The sequence below is a fragment of the Ictalurus furcatus genome, chromosome 27, assembly GCF_023375685.1.
Source record: "Ictalurus furcatus strain D&B chromosome 27, Billie_1.0, whole genome shotgun sequence".
Classification (NCBI taxonomy): domain Eukaryota; kingdom Metazoa; phylum Chordata; class Actinopteri; order Siluriformes; family Ictaluridae; genus Ictalurus; species Ictalurus furcatus.
Genome location: NC_071281.1, coordinates 14,447,289 through 14,474,175, shown reverse-complemented (window position 1 = coordinate 14,474,175; position 26,887 = coordinate 14,447,289). Strand labels below are relative to the sequence as shown.

The 26,887-nt window shown below is 36.8% G+C and overlaps 1 protein-coding gene across 1 annotated transcript; it reads left to right on the top strand.

Annotated features, from left to right (window-relative positions):
- Positions 1–25,022, top strand: slc6a2 (solute carrier family 6 member 2). Its single transcript, XM_053617104.1, has 14 exons — positions 1–482; positions 3,913–4,044; positions 5,407–5,644; positions 12,666–12,804; positions 13,432–13,566; positions 13,783–13,886; positions 16,315–16,439; positions 16,768–16,880; positions 18,114–18,242; positions 18,794–18,893; positions 21,385–21,485; positions 22,739–22,906; positions 23,163–23,234; positions 24,718–25,022. The coding sequence occupies exons 1-14, from the start codon at positions 215–217 to the stop codon at positions 24,739–24,741; spliced, it is 1,848 nt and encodes a 615-aa protein (XP_053473079.1). The 5' UTR covers positions 1–214; the 3' UTR covers positions 24,742–25,022.
- The last annotated feature ends 1,865 nt before the right edge of the window (positions 25,023–26,887 follow it).

Here is a 26,887-nt window from a genome sequence, read left to right as displayed (position 1 = left end):
TTATCAGTTCACTAACTTTGTTTCCAATCATCCTTTCCTCTGTCTCTCTTCTACAGCTGATGAAGCAGAGGAGCAGGCTAGCCAAGACCATAAACTCGTCCTTATCATCCTCCTCTCCAGCATCATCAACATTATCATCATCGCCAGTGCCGACTCGAGCGCCGGTCACCTGTCCCGCCTTTCTCCAGGCACCGGGTGCACATCAGAGGTCATCATGAACGTGCAGGTGATGCCCGAGCACAAGCTGGCGTCGGTGGCCCCTCTCAAACCGTACGCCGTGGAGAAGAAGGATGTGGAGCTCATCCTGGTTAAAGAGCGCAACGGTTTGCAGTACACGAGCTCCCGCACGAGCACGTGCACCGAAATGCCGGAGCGCGAGACTTGGGGCAAGAAACTGGACTTCCTCCTCTCTGTCATCGGCTTCGCCGTGGACCTGGCCAACGTGTGGAGGTTCCCTTATCTGTGCTATAAAAACGGCGGAGGTGAGTACTCGAAAAGAAACCTGATGCATGGTACAAACTAACAATAAAAAGTATGTGGAATGCAATCCCCCCCCCCCTAAAAATTTCTTGCACACATTAATCACATGACCTCTAACATTTATGCAGACCAGTTTAAAAATGTTTACATACTGTTCTACGAACCAGATTACAAGTTCAAAACCAATGAGTTATAAACAAATACTGCATTCAACTATAATCAAAACCTTTCTAATATATAATATTAGATGGGGGCATGGTATAGCTTAGTGGTTAGTGGTCCCACCTCCAGGGTTTGGGGTTCGAATCTCGCCTCGGAGTTTGCATGTTCTCGGCGTGTTTCAAGGGTTTTCTCGGGGTACTCCGGTTTCCATCACCAGTCCAAAGACATGCATTGTAGGCTGACTGGCATTTCCAAATTGTCCGCAGTGTGTGAATGTGTGTGCGATTGTGCCTTGTGATTGGTTGGCACCCTGTCCAGGGTGTCCACCGCCTTGTTCCCAGAGTTCCCTTGGATAGGCTCCAGGCGCCCCACTACAACCCTGTGTAGGATAAGTAGTACGAAAAATGGATGGATGGATAGATGATTTTAGATACAAAGAGTTATTAGCATGAAATGTCATAGTAATAGATACTACTACTACTACTACTACTACTAGATTTATATAGCATCTTTCTCAAACCTATGGTTGCTTCACAACACGACATAGAATGAAGAATTACATGATGAAGAAAAACAAACTAGAAGAGGAAGACAGATAAATGTTGAGAGAAATTTTCAGGTATCCCTTAATAGATAGGATTTAAAAAAATAAAAATAAAAAAAAACTCCCGTAGAGATTGAAGTAGTATGGCACAATGTTTAGGTGCTAAGACCCTAAAAGACCTGCAGCTTATAGTGGACAAACTTAAACTCATAGGGACAATGAGGAGCCCAGGACCTGCAAGTACGAACATTGATGGAGGGATAGAAGAGCACAGAAATAAAGGACTTTGCACTGGATGCAGACTGAAAGTGATAGACAGAGTATAGGAGTGACGTGAGCAGATTTTGTATTATAGATGAGGAATTTTGTGTATATCAAAGTGTTGTAGTATGGTTTTATTTGGCGCGCTAATGCAAAGGGAACTGCAGTAGTCACAACGAGTGGTGATAAAAGCATGGACCAAGGTTTTAGCATCCTTTGTGTTCAGCATTTGGAGGAGTTGAGCAATACTGTGAAGGTGAAAAAAAAAAGGCCTTTTTAATGAGTGCCCTAATGTGGAACTAAGACGTAAGAAATGCGTCAAAAGTAATGCCCAGAGGGTTTATTAATGACCCCATGATGGTTTCCTGCACTTATCGGTTTCAGATTTCCAGGGCTGGATTAAGCATGCAAAAGATTTATTTTTTTTTTCTAATGGTTCAGCAAGAGAGGAGAAAAAGTGTTGTGTTGATTAGAGCATGTGACCAAATGAAGTCGTAGTAAACACGATTTCAGTGTACCTTTAGTGTTTGTTATTCTATTAGATGTTTAGTTTGTAGCCTTTTTAACTTGTAATCGTTCCACACAGTACAGATGTGCCATTTTACATTACAGCAGCATTTGGCAGATGCCCTTATCCAGGGAGACTTACAATTATCTAATTTATACAGCTGAACAGTTGAGGGTTAAGGTTAAGGGTTAAGGGCCTTGCTCAAGGGCCCAACAGTGGCAACTTGGCAGTGCTGGGATTTGAACTCCTGACCTTCTGATCAGAAGTCCAGAGAGATGTGAGTTTTTATGTTTTATGCAGTTGAATTGTTCTATCAATGAAATTAACTCGCAGGACACAATCTATTCAAAGCAGGTTATTTTTGTACTTATTTTAAAGCGCATTAAACAGCTTTTCCACTGGATGGTGTGGTGCAGCTTCACTCAGCAAATTACCCATAATCCTCCACTACCAATCAATAAAGTGGTTAAGTACTCTTACACAATAATGTTACCCTTCTTGCCCAGGTACAATGCAAATCAAGCCTAGACACATTAGTAGAGCTAAATAAAATGGTGCAGACCATCGATTGATCAGTCACATAGACATCCGGATTAATGTCTCTGGCTGGAATTGCTTCTCTAACGACACGAAAATCAAAATGTAGGCTAGTGTAGTTTTTCACTCTTCACAGATGTTCTTTGGTAGATTTAAGAGGGCAGACATTTAAATAACTTTAACAGCAATTCAATGATTCAGATTCAGGTTTTATATACTTAACCACTTTTCTATTCCGTGGGCCAAATAAAATCTGCAGTCTTCCAGTTGGGACAAATCCCACATAACTTCCTATTCACTTTGTTTGAGCCACTTTATTTTATTTTTTTATCTGGTAAGGTCTGTGCTTGTTGTTGTTTTTCCCCCCTAAAAGATTGGTTTTGTTTCAGAGAATGTTCAATCATTAAGTGAATGTTTGTGCCTCTTTATTTTCACTCAGCATTAAAGTATTATCTGTGTGCGGTGTTATTAATACAAGCTGTGTCTCAGGCTTAATTAATAGTATTCAAGAGAAGCACATTAGCACCACACATACGCTTAACGTCAACGGAGATAAGCATGGTTTCATTTCAAATCATTATTGTGAAATTGGAGCAGTGTTTTACTAATTATGCTTATCACATCACCACCCAGTAACCTCCAGAGAAGCTCCTCCTGCTTTCAGATTTACTGATGGGAAAGCAACACAGAATACGGATAGTCCTAATCCATGCTGTTTGTTAAAGAAGCAGTACAAGTGTTGCTGTGTAATTATAAGGCAGTAGTATCTTTTCTGCAGTGACTTTTTTTCTGTTTATTTAGGTTAGTTTATCAAGTTGTGAAAGTTTTTCTGCAAGCCTCCATAAAACATGGAAGATCTGTATTAACAGATCCCACATCGGTAGCACCGAATCAGGAACACCGGTGTTCCTGGCAAAATTTCCCCATCGGTCCTTCTTTATCATGGCCCGTAATAATCCCCATCTCTGAATTGGCTACATTACTCTCTCCTCTCCACCAATAGCTGGAGTGTGGAGGGCGCTCTGGAGCACTATGGCTGCCATCCCATCATCATATACAGATGGGCATACAGAGTTTGATCAGAAAATATCAAAGATTATCCAATATCCCATATCAACTAGTGCTATCAACTAGATCTATAATGAAATTAGAGTTGTACAATACAAAACAAGGTTATAATATATAAAGATATAAAGACGCGACACACAAAAGGGTTTTATTGCTTTACTGTCAGTGTACAGTGTGATCACTGATCATCCCTTGGTTTTAGATATATTATAGATAACTGTTTATGAATTTCACCACATAACCATTTGTCAAGTTTTAGTGTAGTACCCCTGTAGACAATCCTCTCAGTTTCTTTTATTGTTTCTTCTTTATGTTTCTAGAATGATAACACTCATGCAAATCCTTTCTTCAGGAGCCTTTCTGATCCCGTACACCATGTTCCTGTTCATCGCGGGAATGCCGCTGTTTTACATGGAGCTGGCTTTGGGGCAGTATAACAGAGAAGGGGCAGCCACTGTGTGGAAGATCTGCCCTGTTTTCAAAGGTGTGTTTTTAAAATCTCTCTTTCATTGATTATCTCTTTACACAGACACTCAGCTTGACCATCTCATAGTCTGTAGTATCTGTTTCAATGATCAAATGAAATGTGTAGCTTTAATATGCTTAATTAATTGTGTACTTTATTTTTGAATGTGCTTAATTAATTGCAGAGTTCTGGCATGCGTCCGTATAACAGTAATTGTATTCACAATCCTTTATTTCAAAGCAAATGCACGTTCATTACTGAAATGGTAACTGTAGGTGTTCCTGAGGATTTATTAAACACGTGACAAATTAAAGGAAAAACTATATGGAGCATGTATTTATTTCCATCCTGATGGGCTTGGTCTCTTCCAGGATGACTCCACCCCCATCGACAGGGCACAAGATCTCACTAAATAGTTTGACGTGGATGAAACTTATGTATATTACATGCTATGGCCTTCACAGTCACTAGATCTCAACTCAATTGGACACCTATGGGAGATTTTCAAGTGGCATGTTAGACAGCTCTCTATACAACTATCATTAAAACACCAACTGAGGGAATATCTTCTGGAAGAGCTGTGTTCATCCCTCCAGTACAGTTTCTGAGCTTTGTAGAATCGATGCCAAGGCACATGCTGATGCTGTTCTGGTGTCTCACTGTGGCCCAAAACCTTACTCTGCTATTTTTCCTTTAATATGGTACACATCTGGATGTAGTAGAAAGATGTAGTAGAAATACTGTTTGTCCATGCTTCAAACTACTATTAGATTTGCTACTATTAGCTCTCAACTTTCGAGATTGAAAGCCTTCACTGACATAAACACCAGGCTTTGGTTTTTCTTTCAGGGGAAACCCTTAGAGATTTTACGTAGAATCCCTGAACAGACGGTTTCTTATCCAGAGATGCTTTCGAATAAAAACCCTATAGAAAGCTAATTACACGTTCATGTCATGTCGGAATTATGGTACTGTAATTAAGAGCTGCCATCTTTTTAAAAGTCAAAAGGCTTTGTTCAACTCGTAATTACCAGCTGGGGTCTTTTCCTGAATACTTTGACTTGATGTTGCATTTTTTGTTATAAACAAACATGACCAGAAGCACCAGCAATGACTTCCACAGTTAACGCAGTTAGGAGTGTAATATTAGATACCTCCTATTATTTTGTAGTATTAGCTAATAAATAAACAGCATAGTTTTGTCTTTCTGTATAAAAGATGTTAAAGCACCAGGTGCCATCACCTTGTAATTCCCACAATTCCGACATGATCTAAACACACTATTGGAAGATTTAACTACAAATGTTAAAAGAATGCTTTTTTTTTTGTTTTTTTGTTTTTTAAAGAATATACTAAATCATCTGTCCCATCTATCCACAGGTGTTGGTTATACCGTGATCATCATAGCTTTGTATGTGGGCTTCTACTACAACGTCATTATAGCATGGTCTCTGTACTATCTGTTCTCCTCATTCACGAGTGATCTGCCCTGGCAGCACTGTAACAACACATGGAACAGCGACATGTGCAAAGACCCCAAGCTCATCAAAAACATCTCTCTCCTGGCTAATGCTACCTACGCCAAGTACAAGCGAACGCCTGCTGCTGAGTTCTACGAGTGAGTTGAATCATTCCTAATGTCAAATCTTATATTTTGTTTGTACTTAGGATTTGTTTTGTAGCATTGCTTCACTGAGTTGCTGGGCCAAATGCCTTTTTTTTTTTTTTTTTTTTTTTTTTTTTTTGAGGACAACAGTGTCTTTTCACTTCATTTTTCCACTCTGGATAGTTTAAGTGAATGTACTCTTAGTGTCCATTAACAGTGTCGGTTAAATGGGACATGGCATGCAGTTTTTCAGATTTATTGTACAGATCAATCTAAACACATAGTACTGTATGTCATGACTACACTTTACACTACACAAAAAACGCTTTTTTTTTATAGTATGCGCCAACTCTCATTATAAAAAAATGATGAATGGTTAAGTTCAGAGCGAGGAGTAGATTTAGAGGGTTTGGCGTTTATTATACCTTACATTTTTTTTCATGAGACTGGGCTGTGTATTAATAGTGTTTTCATGGCTGCTATAATAAATAGGTTTTTCTCTAATGCTTTCCATAATCTAAATGAACTACTTCTATAGTATCATGTTGCCCTAGTCAGTCAGTGCATCCTATCATGGCACCAAAGCTTCCACTCCATTTTAATTCAGCATTTTATTTTCCATCTCTTTGCCTCAACTGGTTTTCTGTCTTAGCAGCACGTCCACAAAGCATCTGTCGGCAGCTTACGATCTGTTTCTTTAGATTAAGTAGGACTAGCTGGGAAAAAAAAAAAAAAACCATGTTTTGAATCGGATCCTACTGCAGATGGGATGTGTTGAATGGTTTCAGGCGTTAATCGTTAACAGTAGTAGAGCGTGGAAGGTGCCATAATTGATTCGGTCTAGCCGAAAGCAGTGGGGCGGACAAGCCTCGGATGGCTGTTTGAAAGTAGAGCAGTTTGCATTCCAACCATCTTCTGCGTTGTATGTGGCGTGAAACTTAGTACGGAAAATTTGTGTCGAGCAAGAAGAATAATGTGCAAGGCATTCAGAATGTTTTTGGAGATTTCTTTCAAATAAACCTCATAATTATTAATCCAGTGGTGTGTCATTATGGGACCAAATTGCTGGATCTGAAATTGAATAAATGTGGTTTAATGAAGATCCATTGAAAAATGTTTTTTTTCAGGATTAATATTTAATCATTGTGATTAGTTTGATTTAGCAAGGACTTATTGTGCATTGACAGCAGGGTTTGGGTAAATAGTACATTTTATTTTCTATTCTTGGTTTTGCACTTTTTTTTTCTTTTTTTTTTTTTTGCCAGTGGGTCTCGTTATAATTAGCACATTTTGAACTTTATATTTATATTTTATAAATTAGGAGAAACAGATTTAAGCCAAACCGTAGAAGAAAGTTCCTGAAAGTCTGCTTCTGAAGCCCGGTGGTTTAAACAAAGAGGTTTTCCATTTCCAAACTGTGATTCATAAAGCTGCCTGATTATAAAGTGAGGATTGTGTGCAGTGAAAAAAAAAACATTACAGATGTCCAGTCATAATCCAGACAATTTGAATTCTTCATATTCAGGACGCTGGGGCATCTGTGCTATGTTTTGCTTACTTTTGGAAATTGTGGTTTTCTGTGGAAAATGAGTAAGAGCTTTATTTTAGTTCACCCAGACTAGACGAATAGTAGTGTTCTTTATTTATAGTGATGTCTGACTGAGTGTGTTTTAATGAGCATGTTTTGGAGGAAAAGTATTTAAGGTATGTACAGTATGTAATGTATGTACATTAAGGTGGACTTGGTCTTTGTTTAAAAGGGTTCTGTATAAGGGTTCTGCAGAGGAATTGGAAAAAATGTCAATATTTAAGCCGATGTGAAAATCATTGCTGGAACCACAGCATATCTTTCAGAGAGGATGATTACATTTATCTATTCGTTCATTTAGTCATTCATTCATTTTCAATAACTGCTTCAGTAACAGCAACTGTTGGTCAGGGTCACTGGGAATCCAAACCTATCCTGGAACATTGGGATATACCATGGTTGGGATTTCAGTCCATCACAGGAGACACTCATTCACACATTAATTTAGAGTCGCTACTATCTATTGGCATGTTTTTGTAAGGTGGAAGGCAACTGGATAACCCAGAGGAATTTCATGCACACAGAGAGTGTAATAATTAAAGAAAGTACAGAGTTTCTACTTGCAAAAGCATTCCTCCATGTGAGAATTATGTGGAAAAACTTAAAGAATTGGGCAGAAGTCTTCGCCCTGATAAATATAGATTTATCTAAACAGGGAAAGGTGGTGTTTGATGTCTTTGTTAAAGTGAAATTCAAAAGACTCACCATAAAGCTGTTTAATAATACACGTGAAAGGTAGTGAATGGCACAAGAGATAAACTCTGGGCTTTTAAGCTGATTATACCACCCTGAACTCACAGGCAATAAAAAAAAAACTTCCCCTTTGAAGCAAATGTCTCAAGTTTAGTGTTGGCATACTGTACCTCCTTGATCTTTAATTTCTCCCTGGCGCTATTATTTTTCCTTTTTCATCTCTTATGTTTCTCTTTCTCTATTGTGTCTTACATGTCTACCTTTGAAACCTTGTGGTCTCTTTCATAATGATGCTGTCATTGGCCAGTACTAACCATGAGTCTTAAAAAAAAAAACACAACTACAGGACACTATGATTAGTCTCATTAGTATTCAGCACCAATCTTAGACCAGTTCTTTTCTTACACCAGACCCCCTTAATGGAAGAAAAAAAAATAATAAATAAATAAAAATTCATGGAAATTAATGGAATTAGGGGGAAAAAATCTATGAATCTCCTCAGTACAGCTTTATTTAATGAACATAATCCAACGATTTAAATATTAAATGCTCATTAATTAAATGGGTCCCTGGTTTGATCCCGAGTTTGTGTTACTGTCTGTGTGGAGTTTCTGTTCAAGTTCTTCCTGTGTCCATGTGAGTTTACTCTGGGTTCTTCGGTTTCCTACTACCTCCCAAAAACATGCCAGTGGGTGAACTGGCTAAGAAAATTGATCTTTTGGTGTGAATGTGTATACATGGTGCCCTGTGATAAACTGGAATCCCAGCCAGGGTGCATTCCCGCCTCATGTATAGTGTTCTTGGGATAGGCTCCGGATCCACCGCGACCCTGACCAGGATACAGCTGTTACTGAAAGTGAGTGAGTAAGGTTTGGATTACACCCATTCAAGTGACCAACCAGTCTAATATGTTAATATAAGAACTATAAGAATAAATAATATAGCTTCGATAATAGATTTTTTTTCACAACTGTAACATAAAACGCAGATCCACTGGCTATGCTTCACAGAACACTGGGTATCCCTCGACCCTACTTTGAGAACCATGATCTTACACACTGGATATTAAATGAATGGACCCTCTTAGGAGGACTTGTGATCAACAATTACACAGAAAGAAAGCAATGTGCACTGACGGACATAATCTGAATTTATTCTTCAGCTCTGTTAAGTTTGAAAACTCTTAATTGATTTGATATGCACTTTCCAAGACACCATATAGTAAACTTAAAGGAAAAGAAAACAATAGATAGCCCTGGCAACCCCAAAATGAAGGAAGTTGTTCACCGATTTATTTATGTCACATGTCACCACTATCGAATGTCTATCTACAGCAAGCAATCAATTATGACTTCTAGTGAAAAGAACGTGTGACAATGTCAAGGAGAAGAATTTTCATCAGCCAGTTTACCACCCACATTTCATTTCAGTGCTTTGTTTTGCCAGTCAATCTCTGTCTCTGGTGGGCAGGAAGTAATAGTAGTTGTCAAAAAATTCTTCTAGAGACAGATTAAACCTAGTCTTGAAAAGAATTATTTTGTCAGTAAGGATTCTCCATTGAAAATCTAATTTTAGTTGATAATGAGAAGACTTTTTTTCTCATTTTAGAATAGATGTTACATGGAGTTTCTTTAAATAATGGCTTATCAGGCTCAGTAGCCTGTCTGGATATTGGAGAAATGCTGAATGACTAATTCATGTGAGGGTTTTTTTTCTTCCTTCAAATATTCAATGACTGTTTGAAATATGGTTTTGTCTTGGGCATAAGTGTTCTTCTTCCAAATGAAATGAAACAAAAGAGCAACAGTAGTAAAATAATGTCTTCTCCTTCTAAACTGTCTATGAGCATTGCAGGCCCGTGTTCAATTATATCACTAAGAATTGCTCACGTTATCCTAAAAAGCAGAAGTGCTAAAGATTTGTCCAAAATTTTATCTGGAACTTTAGCTGTGAAACGATAGGATTATATTAATTTGATTGTTTTGATACGTTAGTGTTTCTATAGTAACAGCTCATACACAGGGGCTTGTATGGCAGACGCTCCATTTTCCAGTGAATCACTGTTTACAACGTAAACAATAACAGGAACTAACATGTCTCGTGGACGTTCGATAACATTAAACGTAACTATAAACAGTTAAAAACAGTGTTGGCAAATCACTGTTTTTAAGACGGACCATGAGTCATTCCTTACATATTAATAGAGATACTTGCCTGAGAAAATTGTATAAGCTGTCTGGAAATTTCTAATGTGAAATTTAAATATGTAAATATCCTGTCCACACTATCTGTTAAATGATGACAGCGTTTAATTTAGTCGTTTACTCCAAACTCCAAAGCGTTTACTCCTAATTCATTACCAAATGCTGTAATCTCTTAGACTGAGTTATGACACATGGCAACTCAGTTAGTGCAGACCCCTAAGCATTGTGTGTTGTCTTCACCAGTAAGTAGGTTCAGTAAGTACTAAGTAATGAATAGGGACTTTATTTACAGGGAAGTAATGCATGGCAATAATTGTGTTTATTTATATTCAAGTGATTTATTCTGCTTATATGATTGCAACTTGCCCACACTTATACATTTTTTCCTGTTCAATAATGGCATACTAAAATTAGACAAAAAATGTAACTATAAGTAGATGTAAATTTAACTTCTTGTGGAACGTCCATGTGTTAGTGATTTATTATCACTTATATTAGACATTATAGCATCTATATACAGTATAAACTGAACGTGTCCACTTTAGCAGGTGCTCTTTATTTTTAAGAAAGAAAACAGTGTAGTCTTGACAAGTTCCTACTTAAGGAGAATACAGAATACAATAGGAGAATATTCAAATGTTAAATTCCTAATGCTGTTAGGTACACAAATCCCTGAAAACCTGTAGAATTCTCACATTTGTGAATATTCTTATGTGCATTTTATCTTGCATCCATGCTGTGGTAGAAAATGACTCGATACACAAACTTCGGACCAGCAAGAATCATTTATGAAATATTATTTGACACTTATATTTTTAAGGTGAACTCAGACCATTTGACTCTGCTGTAAAAGAAAACTGTCAATTCAGATTGGAGGCAGGAGGTTAGAGTTTTAAACCTTGCCTGTGAAAGTTTAGTAGAGACAGATGAGATCTGTTTAAGATTATAAAAGTAATATTTTCCCATGTCTCACAGAGACAACTATTTGCGCATCACTTTAAATGGCAAAAAGAATATAAGGAAATCATACAAGTTGTATTAAATCTAGTATTAAATCTAGACCTACTCACAATAGTCTCCCCCCCCCCCCCCCCAAAAGTAGTGTAAAATGAAAAGGAATTAAACAAAATAAAAAGGAAACAATAACTTCTTCATGAGAGTTTTTATTTCGGAAGGAAAAGCACAAAACAGCAGGTTCCTATAGGGGTTTGTTTAGCATTTAAGAACAATGGGCTTAAATTCTTTTCCCTTGGAACTTCTGGGAATCTGGATCATGATCGCCTTTTGTCAGCATGTGTGGAGCTAATATTTTTGCTCTGACACCCAGAAACAGAAAATACGGCATGAATAATATTTATCTCTTCTAAGGTGAGGCCCCATATATGGGTGGTACTTTTCATCTTTTCATATTTATGCAGCCATAAATTCCCGAAACCTTTGGAAACCCACAGAGTGCAAATAAGACCTGACTGAAGAGAAAAGTCCCACAGGGGTGTGTATGTTTAACTGAAAGAACTGAAGATATAACTGACTATAGCCTGTAAGTGCAAAACATATTAACAATCCAAAACCACAACTGCAAATCAGAAATCACAGCAAATTAAAACCATAACAGCAAATTTGGAAACACAGAAGAACATTCAGAGAAGCATCACAGTAAAGTCAGAAGCACGACAGCAAACTCGGAAACATTACAGCAAATTCAGAAAAAAAAACATTAGAGCAAATTTGGAAACAAACAGCAAATTCAGACACATGACATCAAATTCCGAAACAGCAAATGAGCAGCAACTTGAAGCTTTTACATCTCCAGGGGGTGAGCTAATGAATTTCTCCACATCTAATAATAATTTTTAGTAATTTATAAGTAATTTCTAGCTATTCACCAATTTTCCACCCTTTTTCCACCAGTTTTCCACGTTCCACCAATTTTATTTTTTTATAAACAAATGAAATGATCTCAGTGTAGCGTTTGGATGCACATATCTTCACAAGCCCTGTGACCAACTCACACAACAGTCTTTGTTGAGATCTCCTGACAGGCTGCAGTCCTTCTCAATTCTTATCAGTTCTCATGAGTTCCTGAAAGCAGTGAAATGCATGGTTGTTTGAACTTAACTTGATGAATAGTCTTTGTCAGGACAGAACGTTCTCATGCAGTCCTCTGATTAACCCAGTGATGGTTATGAGATTGGTGTGTTCTGGATGTATGAGTTGTTGTTCTGATGGGCAGCGAATGAGACATTCCTGAACGCTTTGTGACTTCTGCCACCTTCAATAAAGTTGAGTTACAGCGTAAACACCTGTGATTGATTGTTATACTTTACAGTTTTGCAGTAATAAATCCCAACCCTTTTGAAGACAATCAATCATTGTGTCGTATTTTAATTTCGGAGAAAATTATTTCTGTATGAATCACAGGCTTCTTGATAAACTCTTAATATAGTTTGTTTTTCTGAATCAACACGTTACTTTTTAATTGTTCATATGAATTTCCTTCTTAAATTTGCCAGACTTATTAAAATACAGGAATGTGTTCCTTGCTTAGACGAGAAGTACTGCGCCTCCATGAGAGTCAAGGCATAGATGACCTGAAAGAACCTCGCTGGGAGCTGTCCCTTTGCCTTGTGGTGGTCATCTTTATTCTCTACTTCAGCCTGTGGAAGGGCGTAAAGTCCTCTGGAAAGGTACTAAATAGCTTGAGTGTATTTTTTTAAAATTAAATTACAATATCTCACACTGTACACTATGCTGATTATATTACATTGTTTTGAATATTATTTATTCCAAAGATCTCTGCAAATTTGTTCATGGATCATATCCTGGTGCCAGTGCAATGAATGCTAGTATTTATTTTTAAAACAAGCAATAAGAAAAAGAAACCACCGATGCTCGTGGTAGTTCAAAAGGCTCATTTCAGAAGCATGAGAACTTGAACAGAATTTTTTCTAAATACATTTTACTTTTACTAACTACTTTTAATACTACTTTTAAATATTACTAACTTTTTTGTTATGAGTAATTATTTTTGCATCCCATTTTTGATTAATGAAATCATCTAATAATCTGGATATGGTTTATAATAATTTATGCATGAATGGATTTATGCATGAAAGAGGATTCTAAAGCTGTTAAGAAGATATGAACATGGTTGGAGGCAGGGAATATATTATTGGGATATATTAATGTAATGTAAAGGGAATATATTAATGTAATGTAATGTAAATGCATTCCGAAAGAGAGATGCAACATTTTGTAGAACATTTTTGAATGTGATTTCTTTTTTTATCTTGATTTTTATCTCTCATGTGTAGGTGGTGTATATCACTGCCACCATGCCCTATATTGTACTTGTGGTGCTGCTGATCCGTGGCATCACACTACCTGGTGCTATGAACGGAATCCGTGCATACCTCCACATTGACCTCAATAAGCTCAACAATCCTCAAGTGAGCCTCTGATTAACTTCAGTTTAAATGAACTTGGAACTAACTATCATCTTATCAATTTACTGTATCATCAATTGGAATATTATTTACATCTATTAACATTATAGCATATCCTTATAACATGATGTATTATCCTTGGGACTAACTATAATATTCTGATAAATGTACAGTACTGTCATGTGCAGTGTTATCTATATGCATTGTGTCTTGTTGCAGGTTTGGATTGAAGCTGCCACTCAGATTTTCTACTCTCTTGGAGCTGGTTTTGGTGTGCTTATTGCCTTTGCCAGCTACAATAAATTTGACAACAACTGCTATAGGTAAGACAGTCATTGATTTGATCTTTTGGGTTTGACTATCATGGCCCCAATCACCAGCACTATATCATGGACACTGCAGCTCTGTGCATTTCATTCCCTTCTTTCTGTGTCATTAAATAGACATTGGTTCAGGGAAATGATGGCTATCTCCATCTTTCTCCTTGGAGCTGTTGCTTAATTGAATAAGAGCTGTTGCCAGTGGCAAATTTATGCCCTTACCAGGCTAATGTCAACTCTGGTTTATGTCACTGTCCAAAAGACGTGTCGGATAGAGGAAGCCTTAAACCTTACTGATAAGAGTTTGTGTCTTGCTACTAGGTCCATGTGTCTCGACAAAGCCCTTTTTTAAATAGAGAAATGTTCTGAATTGAGGGACTGTGCTGTTTCTACATTACAAAATACATCAAGTACATCAAACAACATTAAATACTTATATTCAATGAAACTGATGGTAGAAACATCTCCCTAAAAATTAAACAAGTTGTCACAATTGTTTGTAACAATTTGCATTAAAAATGTTAAGACTAGGTTTAGGAATGGGATTAACATTTGTACCCTTACATCAATTTCATTTATATGAATTTATATAGTTTTACCTATGAAATTGGATTCTTTTTCAAGTAAAATGAATATAGTAGCAAAGTACAATTTCCTATGGCTTTACAGGGCAGGGTCAGGGTTCATAGATTTTCTTGCAACTCCATGAAATCAAATGAAAATATACCTATATAATGTCTAAATCCACTGGTTCCATATATCAGGAGTGCTAATTTACATTTGATGCAAAAGCTCATGCCTTTTTCGTGGGAATTTTACCTCATTTTCCTCCCAATTTTGTCGTTTGTGAATTCCGACCGACTATCTAGCTCTGCCCTATCACACGACAGCTACCAAGTGGAGAGGGTTAGGACTAGCATGTGTTTTCTTTTGAGACATGTGAAGCCATTGCATATTTTCAACCTCCTGCTCATGTAATGTCACAGTGTGGCTTTTCAGAGCAAAGCACTAACTGTTCTTTTCCACATATTGTACATGAGCTCACAGATGCCTACAATTCGTTACGGTTGCTGTGATTGACAGGGGAGAGAGTACAGCCAATTTACATTAAGGCAAATGCTTTTCTGTTGCTCCACTCGGGGGTCCCTACAGAAGCTCTTTAATCCAAATTGCAGATTATACAACTGATCAGTTGTATATCATAAGCACTAACTTCTGAGCTGACAATGGGCACTGTAATAAGCTGGTCACGTGCATACTCTTTTCACTTGTACTCTGAGTACTTCTATGAGTACAGGCTATAAAGTTGGCTACATTTCTGACACAAAGACTAAAAGTCACTGGACCACACTCCACTAACATTCTGAAGTCATTTGTTGAGCTGTGTTAAAAGCCTGAGCTCATGCTAGTTAAACATGAGCTCTCACACAGGGTCCCATTCATCATTAACCTAATGTTCCCCAATTAGATGAACAATAGCTTGGCTCCATGCTAGTGGGGAAGCAAAGCTCTCTTGTCTTTGGATTAAATGACAATATGTCACTCAGAGCCAAGAAACCATTCCAATAAATATGTCAGTTTTGATTTACTATTTGTTTTAGGAGACAGCAGAAAGTCTGTGAAAGAGTCCATGTTTTTGTGATAACACAGATTGACTTATTGGAGGGATCATAGATAGGAGTTGTAAGTCTTACATTAGATTCTACTCAAATTTTAAAAATACAAGTTTTCAAGTTTTACAAGTTTTAACTGGTCCAAGCATTGTGCAATGACCAGAGGCAAGTGTTGAAGCTAAGACATGATCCTTTTCATTTGGGTGAATTTGTGATGTGTGTAATGGATTTTGGAAACGATAGATGGATGGATAGATGGATGGATGGATAGATGGATGGATGGAGTCATCACATTCTGACTTGGCTTGACCTCTAGAATTACATTCATTCATCTTTAATAACCACTTTACCATCATCAGGATCACAGTAGAACTGGAGTTTATGCCTAGAACAGGCATAGGAATATACCTATGGGATTGGGATACCAGCCTATTATAATTATAGTATTATAGGGAATTGTAATGATAATCCTGTAACAAACCATTCCAGAGTTAAGACCAGGAGTATACAGTATATCCAACATTGCACTGTTTTGGTGCGCTAGAGAGTTTAGAGGACAAAAATTGGTGGCAAGAATTTTTGGATGATAAATCAGTGTGTCAAATTTTAATTAAAAGCATGTGAATGGTTTTATAGACTTCCACTAGATAGGAAAAAATACAATCACCTTCAGACCCCTAACTTTAAGAAATATTATTTATCCAAATAAATACAAAAATACAGTGGTAGCACTGTCATACATGTTATAAATGTGGTAAAAGGAATAATCCAAGACAGGAATAAATGTCATTAATCTGTGGTACATTCTGCTCTTACAGGGACGCCCTCCTGACCAGCACCATAAACTGCATCACCAGTTTCTTCTCAGGGTTTGCCATCTTCTCAGTGCTGGGCTACATGGCTGATAAGCATGGCATCAGCATTAAGGAAGTGGCCACAGATGGTGTGTATGTCACATCTCTTTATCAGCTCTATTATTAGTTTTGACTTGATTGATTCTGGTGGATCTTTGATTCCATCACTTTATAATACTGAATCATAAAATAATGCTGAATAACAGATTAGTATATTAGTAGAAAATCTGATACTCAAAATTCTATGAATGTAATGAATACCAGTTCGCTGAAAGGAATACTTACAGTAGTGTTTTTTGGAACTTGACTTCTAATATTTTGTTTATTATGAATTATTGGGCAATTTCGGCATGTTGTGTTATTCCTTGGTATATCAGCCTGTACTACTGTATCTATTTCTGATGTGTTTGAATGCAGGGCCTGGGCTCGTGTTCATCATCTACCCGGAGGCCATTTCCACTCTCCCTGGCTCCACTTTCTTTGCCATATTCTTCTTCATCATGCTTCTAACCCTAGGCATTGACAGCTCTGTAAGTAATCTTACTGAGGAATGAATAAAATATTAATCTCAAATCAGCAAATATCACTTTTTCAATGTGCTGGCTGTCTTTGATGTTATATATTGGAAATGTAGGTGTGTCAGAGCGTGCATATATGGGCTTTTCTGGGTGGGCGTGCCTTTAAGATGGGAATGGTAGCATGCGTTTCTGTCCATATATGGAAATAAACAGAAGGATGTCATTACCATTCATGTACTGTATCCTTAATATAAATATATATATATATATATATATATATATATATATATATATGTATATATATATATGTATATATATATATATGTATATATATATGTATATATGTATATATATATATATATGTATATATATATATATATATATATAATATATATATATATATATATGTATATGTATATATGAGGTTATTAGCCAGCTAGCTATCATGAGCAGGATCAAAATAGGATTTCTGTGAGGATAAGCCAAAACCATACAGTAAATGCTTATTATTGTAATGCTACCACTAACCAGTTAGCTAAGATTATCTAGCCTGAAGTAAGACTCATAAATGTTCCATATCTTTATTGTAAGCATTAGGCAACCAGCTAATTGACAGGAATAATGAGATAACTTGTTAGTCAAATTCATGTTCCATACAGTATCGTCAGTGCTCATACTAGCTAACTAGCTAACTTGAGCTAACTTAACAGTATTTCCAAGAGGATTTTTAGTCATATTCATAAATGTGCAGGATCTTCATTGCTAAAATTAGCTAACTAGCTACCATGTACTAACCTGACAGGATTTCTGAGAGGCTTTGCAAGTCAAATTAATACAGCAAATGTGTATCATATTTACTGTAAATGCTAACTAGTATGCGAACATAAGCAAACATAAAAAAAGATAAGACAAACAATATATGGGTAAAAAAAAAAGATATAGACAAACACAATTTGCCCTTTAGAAAGGCCACTTTATATACGAAGAATAAATAAAGAAATAATAACATTTTGTGATAAAATAATGAACAAAACATGATGTAGGCAACACTGTAGCACTTGTTTTGTCACCAGCATGTCACTAACAAACTTGTGGGGAAACAATCTTGTTGACAGGAACACATAATGGAAATCCTGATAAAACTGAAACAAAAACCGTCAACAGATTAGCAAAGCAAAAACATCACACACAACACACTCGCATCTAAAACCCCCTGTACACTGTGTCCGTGTCCTTTCTGTGCAGATGGGTGGCATGGAAGCAGTCATTACTGGACTCTCAGATGATTTCAAGATCCTAAGGAGAAACAGGAAATTGTTCACCTTCATCACTGCATTTGGGACCTTCCTGGTTGCCTTATTGTGCATTACAAAAGTATGAATCATCTCATTACATAACCCAGGAAGTGAGATAGTGAGAGAGTAACTTTTTGAGGCAGTGTAAATGAGCAGTTTATGAGATTACATGCATAATGGGAAAAAAAATGATAAATTGATATTAACAACATCCTCAATCCTGTCTAAATTTCCCCATAATATTGCTGCAGTCTTCTCAGCTGGACATGCATTCCTTTCTTAGCTATGTCATACCTTGTTGAAAAAGCAGGATAATAAATGCAGAAGATATACACATAACCATTCTGCATGCTTGTATAAAACCCTATTTTCTCATAAATTTCGAAGATAACGGTCATTTGACCTGTAGGCTGTCGGGTACAGAGAACCATTGTATTCCAGCTCACATGCTTTTTTGTATATGTGGTCAACAATCATTATGACATTTCATTGAATTGAATGATTAAATATTTATCAGATATCAGAATGTATGTGATAGTTTATCACTAATGTTCAACGTGTTTTAATTCTTTGAAAAGTTTTCATAATTGGCTATTTTTTTTTTTCCTTTCCTGATATCATTGTCCATAGGGAGGGATCTATGTCTTCACCCTATTAGACCACTATGCTGCAGGGACATCCATTTTGTTTGGGGTTCTTGTGGAGGCCATAGGAGTGTCCTGGTTCTATGGTAAGTGATTCAGGCCAGTCAGTTTAAATGGTTAAATTCAACAAAGCATTACTGACTATAGGATATTATACATTATGTTATAATACATATGGGGCACAGTGGCTTAGTGGTTAGCACCTGAAGGGTTGGGGGTTTGAATCCCACCTTGGCCCTGTGTGTACTGCGCTTGCATGTTCTCCCTGTGCTTTCCTCTGGGTTCTTTAGTTTTCTCCCCCAGTCCAAAGACATGCGTTATAGTGCTGATTGGCATTTCCAAATTGTACATATGGTGTGAATGCGTGTGTGAATGTGTGTAATTGTGCCCTGCAATGAGTTGGCACCCCTGTCCAGGGTGTTCCCCGCCTGGTGCCCCGAGTTTCCTGCGATAGGCTCCTTGCGACCCTGTGTAGGAAAAATGGTGTGGAAAATGGATAAATGGATGGATCATCATACAGCTATCATCCACTTGAAAGAACATGACACTGCCGGCCAGAACTATACCAAAAAAAGTCTATTTTTGGTTAAGCAGTGCTATACACTACCACGCTAGTTAAATCTTTATTGCCTGATTGACACTTTATTTTTGACCTTATAGCAACAATGTGATAAATATTGACGATGGGCCTCATTTAACTAAATTTTAGTACAGTTGTGTGTATGTTTCCATAAGCCAAACCGAACAACAATTTTCACCAGATACAAAAATTTCAGAAAGGCTGATTTTCTTTGTACTCACATAAGTACAGTATGTTGATCATCCATAAAGTGCAACACACATTCCCGACACAGCTCATTTGCAGGTAGTGACGCCCACACAACTGCATAGACAGCTGGGAGCCTAAAACGATCAATCAGGGTAAAGCTTGAAAAACAGAAGTAGACTTTATTTTGACTTGAAATTAATGATCAAGGTAAAGCCTGAATGGTCGAAGTGGAAATGATTTTGATTCACTTCTATGGCAATATTTAATGATGTATAATATTACAAATAAGAATAATAAATGAGCACTAAATCTTCCATCAGCTATGGCAAATGTTTATGGCTTATGGCTATGCACATTTGTCTGTTTGTTGTATATTTTTTTATAGCTCATGGCTAAACGGCCCATCATTTGTTTATACTGTGGCATTTCTCTTGTCATAACTGAATGAATAGTTTTATTTGTCTTAATTGATGAGTTTGCGTTAGCTCGATTTAAAAAAAAAAAAATTGTTCTTTGATTAATGGCAATGATATAAAACAAAATTTTTAATTCTTTGTCTCTGACCTATTGACCTAGCATGCGTTTTTGATAGAGACTCCAAAACACTTCTATAAGTCACTCTGGATAATGGCTTCTGCTAAATACTGTAAACGTAATGGAAAAAAAGCAACTTAACAGTATATTCCTTGTATGAAAGTGCAGTAATCCCTGCAAATTATATGATTTGGAGTCAAGTACGTTGAGCTTTACATTAGTTAGACTTCTTATATGTAAATTTGCACACACTCAGGAGCAGGAGTAGAATACAATCGCTTTTATGAACTGATGGGATTTTCCTGCGACCTCAATATGAAAATTGCTCATACGAACGAGTTATGCATAAGTAAATTCTTATCCAGCTTGATAAATGATGCCCAATGAGATTTTATGGAAAAATCGTTCTCAAAAATATTTCGAAGAAAGTAAGATTTGATCTTGTTTTCCTTAGTTTTGTTGTTGTTGTAATATATACAAGCATGTGCAAAGAGACTTTTGTATAAAAAACTATTGGTACCAGCTTGTGTTAAATTGTCGATTAATACCAAGATACCGTGAAACCATGATATTTTCAGACTAGGAAGTTATATCATGAAAATTTCCCACTGCTGTAATGCAGCTTCAAGCACAACATGGCTTGATAAAAATAGTAGTGTATATTTTGTTTATAGCACAAATGCAAACGATGTGCTACGATTCCTATGTAATGTAATGTAATGTAATGAATAGACTTTTCTGAAATATATATCAAGTCATACGATTATGTCGTAGGGACAATAGATTTTCTTAAACGAAATGGTGAAGAACTGACAAATGAGTCTGACAAAACAAGAAACCGCAATTCCTAATAAATCCACTAACATTACATCCTCAATCAGGGTTAACCAGGGCAGGCTTGTAGCTTGAATGTCTGAATGAAAGAAAGGCATTTAAGAATCCAAGCCATAGCCAGGACCTAATATATTGTTAGATCTTTTTACTCTAATAAGTCATGGTGCATTTCTTGCACTTCATTGATTTCAGTATGTAACAGGGCTGACATTTGACAGCGTTGCTCACATTTGACAATATCACTGACAGACTTGTCATCCGTTTTTGCCTCCTCAGCCTTGATTGTCTCACCTCCTTCCTTATTCTGTAATTTCACTGCATAATTTATAAGGTCAGATTTCTGATCAAGCTGAGAATGCAGATGCTGGCTGATAAGATGTATCAGTGTCTTCCCTCACTGTGTGTGTGTGTGTGTGTGTGTGTGTGTGTGCGTGTCTCAGGGGTGGACAGATTCAGTGAAGACATTGAACGGATGATGGGCTTCAAGCCAGGACTCTACTGGAGGCTTTGCTGGAAGTTTGTCAGTCCTATTTTTCTGCTGGTGAGGAATGACGATGATGATGATTATGATGATGATGGAAAATTAGGCTCATGTTTATACTCTAACATAGCAACACACTCATTGAAAGACAGGATAGTTAACACAAATAATTCATTCGTCATGGCTATTTTTCAAATCTGTAATCATGCCGTGTCTCTCTTCTAAATAACAACCATGGTAAACAGAATGCTACAATATTTTTCTTCAAACCAGACAAAACGTACAGTCTGGTCTGGTCAACAGAGTTATGGAATTTGACTAACCTTTTTATCCACATTATTAGCTAAATTCCATATTTAACTACATTTTTTCACCATTTCCTCTGTATTAACATGGCTTTTTTTTAACGTCTCTATATTATCCAATGAGTGTGATGTTAATGGGCACAAATAAACCAGTTCTTAACAGAACACTTCACTTGTGGAAAACCTAGTGCTTTCCAGAGAAAGATGCTCCCCTTCTGAGCTTTTGTTCTCTTCAAGGTTTCTCCCTTATCGTATTTCAAGGGCTCCCCCCCGACCCCCGACCACCCCCCCCCCACCCCCCTTCAATTGGCTTGCTCAATGCAGCATGAGCCCGAGACTGTGTAAAGTGCCTCTGACCTTTTGTGAAGCAAAACTAAATTAAATTAAAGCAGTTATCATGGTCTAGTCACATTATCAACATTAATGATCTTGGTGTCGCGTAATAGGTTTAGTGCTAGGGATTACATTGCACTATATTCTCCATTTCAACAATTTCATACAGAGCAAGAAAGAATAATATATCACCTCCAATCCTGAAAAGACATGTCTCGGTTCAGGGTTTCTTTCTGGAGCTAATACATATTTATCAAACGCAGATGGTTGTGTTAAAAGGCGGCCATAAACAGGATTATGAGAAGCATATGACCAAGTTTGAGTAAAACATTATTCCACCTGGACCAAGGCACGATTCTTTCCTTTGTTTGTAACAACTCTGTGAACTTTAGGAAAGAATGAAGGAACAAATTTGGTCTAATATGACACCTGTTAAGCAATAAAAAAAAAAAAAATCTAAGTCCCTTACAGGCCATGAAGGAGGTTACTATAATATTTCACATCAACACACACATGCTCTTGATATTCATGGTATTTTGTTTGAAATAAGCACAGGAACCTGTAGCAAAACATAATAGGAGCAATAACAATATTATTAATGTCTCAGCTGACTCACACCCCACTGGATGAATGGATTGGATGACACTCTCTTATAGCATGGCCTTGTTTTTGTAGGTTGTGGTGATTGCCAGCATTGCCACTTCCAACACTATGGAATATGAAAACTACATCTTTCCTAGCTGGGCTACTTTGGTGGGCTGGGGCATTGCCCTTTCCTCTATGATCTTCGTACCACTCTATGCCATCTACAAGTTCCTCAGTGTGCCAGGCACCTTCAAGCAGGTTAGCACTGTTTTAATATTACCAGCTTCACAGTTACTCTATACTATACATCTTGTGTCCTAACGTGTTCTCAAAAGTACCGTTTTGTCTGATAATTCATGTAATAATCTCAGCTCTTTTCTAATTTCTAATCCTTGATTGTTTATATCTTAGTTTGTGTTATGTAATATGTTTAGTCTTCCTTCTGTTTCAGTTGTTTCCAGTCCTGTCCAAATATCTAGCTCATTATTTATACTTCCATTGATTTCCATTTCAGAGGATAGCGTACTGTATTACACCAGAGCACGAATATCATCTGGTGGCAGAGGGAAACGTCAGGCAGTTCAAGGTAAGACCTTTTTTATTTTAATTTTTTTAGCTGAAAGTCTGTTTATGACCTCCAATCAGAAAAAAAAACAACAAGACTACTTTAATATAAAATGGCAAGTAGTCACTAAGGCTACATCCACATTAATCTGGATAAAGATGAAAACGCATCCATTTCTCTACGTTTTGGCCTTCCATCCACACTGAGCTTTTCAAAAACGCTGTCCCAAGTGGAAAAATTTGAAAATGGTGTTTTCAAGTTGTAGTGTGGACTAAGAAAATGGAGATATTCAAAAACAATTTGACACAGACATGTGACCCATTCAACTCAAAACAAACAAGATGGTGGACAATGTTGTACTGCAGTTGTTGTGCCTGCTATCCAGTTTGATAGCATTGTTAAAGATTAATGTCGCTTTGTACAACCTTCAGATGGCTTTTTTTCCCCAAAGGGGACGGAATGTTCACACGCAATCGCTATTCGTGGTTGAACATGAGAACAAGTATGTTTCAGACCAGAAATGGCACCAGCCAAAGCATCTTACGTTTTTACGCATGTGCAGTATACAGTCGGGATGTATGTGTTTTCAGAGGTTTCAGTGTGGACAAGCAATTTTTGGAAAACATTTGAAAATGCCAGGGTTCAACTACAACCTCTATATAGCCCACTCTCCACACTCTACTATACATGGATTGTTAACAGACAGCAATATGACCCACCCATACTATAAAGCCCATCCAATCACTATAGCTAGCAGTGTTCATTACTGAGGAGATGGCAAGCAAAGCAAAACACAGAGCCAAGGGAAATTGGAATATAATAGCCAGTCCCTTTGCATGTATTGCGTGCATCTGAAATGAGTTTTCTGGTTGTACAGAGATTTTAAAATCTTTGTTTTGGCATCACTCTGACCTCTTTCTAGTACACAAAGACTCTTTTGTCAGCTTTAGCACATCCAGTAAGAGCAATGCTATTGAAATCATCTGCGAAAGTTTTGGGCTGGTAACTTTAGCTTAAAAAAAAGTTAGATGATGCACATGCAGCATTGTAGATTTCAGTCTGCGTAGAGGTTGATATAATAACAGTACAGTAGCTGGGGTTGCATCATCACTGACTGAATAATATTTGAATAATTCTGTAGTTGTAGCCTGTGATATGGATGGATGGATGGATGGATAAGATTAAACCCTTAAACACTTATACATGATTAAGGTCCAGGCGTACTGTATTTTCCTCACTCGCATAACTACATCCTGTATGTTTCTCATCAGTTTCACTGTAGTTGCATAGTAATTACTGAATATTGTACTTTAATATAAAAAAAAAAACCCCTGAATGCTAAAGTAGGACTTTAAAACTCCAGCTCTTCAAGTGCACACAATTACAGTTGTAGACTAATACGTTAATTAGACCAACGAGTTTCACAACAAGCTTGACTGTTCTTTAATAACCACAGATCTGGTCAGCATTTCACTCAAGTATTATTCTTCACCTGCTTTTACAGCTCAAACACTGGCTTGCCATTTGATGTGACCATTGGCGCTGGAATGCCATCAAAAATCCCAGGCCGCTGATGTGCCATGTGTGGAACCTGAGAGAAATGTGCCTCCAGTGAAGTGGACAAAGCAAAGCGATGACGTCTGTGTGTCTCAACCACGTACCCTATTGTCTGCACAACACTGCTTCTGTCCTGTGGGTCTCTTTTTCTCATTGGTAGAGAAAAAGTGTTTTTATGTCTGTATTTTGTTTGTTTTTATTATTATTGTTATTATTGTTGTTTTTGTTGTTAAAATGATTTTTAAAACATGACACCTCCAAAAACCTCAAAGGTTTAAAAAATATATATATATATATATATATTTATGACCTTTTTTAATTATTTGTATTAATTATTTTTATACTTCATCTCAACCTGCAGAACATTTAGCGTTTTTCCAAAGTTAAAAATACACGTACACGTATGTCATGTATTTTACCTCTGTGTCTGTGTGGGTGGAGTGTGTATGAGGGCATGAACAGTAAACTAACACACAGTTATTTCCTCTAATATTTTTTTCTAACCATTTATCCACTCATTTTAGGCTGACACATTTCCCAGCAATTGTTAGGCTTTAACAGCATAAGGATCCCACACATTCTTCTGTGTCTCATAGCTGCAGTAAAACTATTCTCACAAGTGTATCCTGAAACCATTTTTGCTTTGTGGAGACACACCACTGTGTCAGTGCCTTATCAAGAATCTACTGGTCACGTACTGACATTTTTAATCCTCTTTTAATAAGACCAAATGGGTGTTTACGCTGACCAAAGCATTCAAATTAACAGGAACCTTTACAGACATGATGGCAAGGATACATATTATCTTTAGGGATTAACTAGATAGCATAGATTCCCTAAAAATTTACCAGAACTTATGCGTAATTGCAAAAAATTTATAAAATCACTCCAAGGATTGAGTTCTATGTCAAAATGTTAGCTCATGCTATAAAATACAAAATGTTAGGTCAGGCTATATAATAAAGGATATTTATCCTTAAATTTGCACTGTGCCAAAATAATTCATTTCTATTTAAAAAAAAAAAGTGTCATGTTCAATATTGTTCTAAAGCTCATGTTATCAAAATGTAAGTTGTACACCGAATGGAGCCGGAGCCAACTAGATTATATACAGCTTAAAGTTTTTCTTTTAAAAACAAACCTCGGGTCACGGATACATGTTCTATTAAAGGAATCTCTCAAAGTGGTTTTAGCCTTTCGTCTTGAAAGCCTGTTAGCCTGACTTGGAGAATAAAGACCATCAAATAGCCTACCCAATAAAACATAGATTATTTAGGTTAGGATAGTTATTTCTAAGACAGCCAAAAAAGAGACGGAAACTGTTATAAACAAATAACAGGGCTTTGTTTGTTTGTGCTTGAAAAGATTACAGAAGGAAGCGGTAGTTCAGTGGTTAAGATGCTAGATTACTGAAGGTTATGGGTTCAAATCCCAGTACCACCAAGCCACAACTACTGGCCCCTGAGCAAGGCCCTTAACCCTCATCTGCTTAGTTGAATAAATGAGATTCATGTAAGTCACCCTGAATAAGGGCATCTGCCAAATGCCATAAATGTAACTGTATACAAACTTCTATTTCTTGTGTTACACACGTACAACTCTCATGCCCATATCACAATCTCTCCCTGGAGAGAGAGAGAAAGAGAGAGAGAGTGCATGCGTGCGTGTGTGTGATTTGGGGTTACTAATTTGTTGAGAATTTCTCTCAGGTCAAATTTGTGTTGCATCAGTAGTTTAAGAAAACAACACCTACTTCCTTATAATTCACGTGGAAGAAACAAAAAGTGTTGGAAGTGGCAAAATTCTTCTTGTATTTTCTATATTTATTAGAGTGGAAATGCATTCCAATATATATATATATATTACACTGTAAACATGCTAACTGGTTGGGATCAAGCCACAGTTGTGGTGTCTAGATATATTAATTAATAAATATATTCCTATATATAAATATATTCTTTTGTTAAATATATCTAATCTTGTATTTATCAGATTCTTTATAATGAAACGTGAATGTAAAGTATTTTAAATGTAGGCTGTCTACTGTAATATTATGTGTTAAATGTATGTAAAGGTGAAACTAATAATAATAATAATAATAATAATAATAATAATAA

Bases quoted from the DNA above. Each gene is read 5' to 3' on its own strand.
- slc6a2 (XM_053617104.1), top strand. From the start codon at position 215: ATGAACGTGCAGGTGATGCCCGAGCACAAGCTGGCGTCGGTGGCCCCT. The intron at 4,045-5,406 runs GTGTGTTTTTAA...ATCTATCCACAG, and splicing joins GATCTGCCCTGTTTTCAAAG to GTGTTGGTTATACCGTGATC. The intron at 16,440-16,767 runs GTGTGTATGTCA...GTTTGAATGCAG, and splicing joins TAAGGAAGTGGCCACAGATG to GGCCTGGGCTCGTGTTCATC.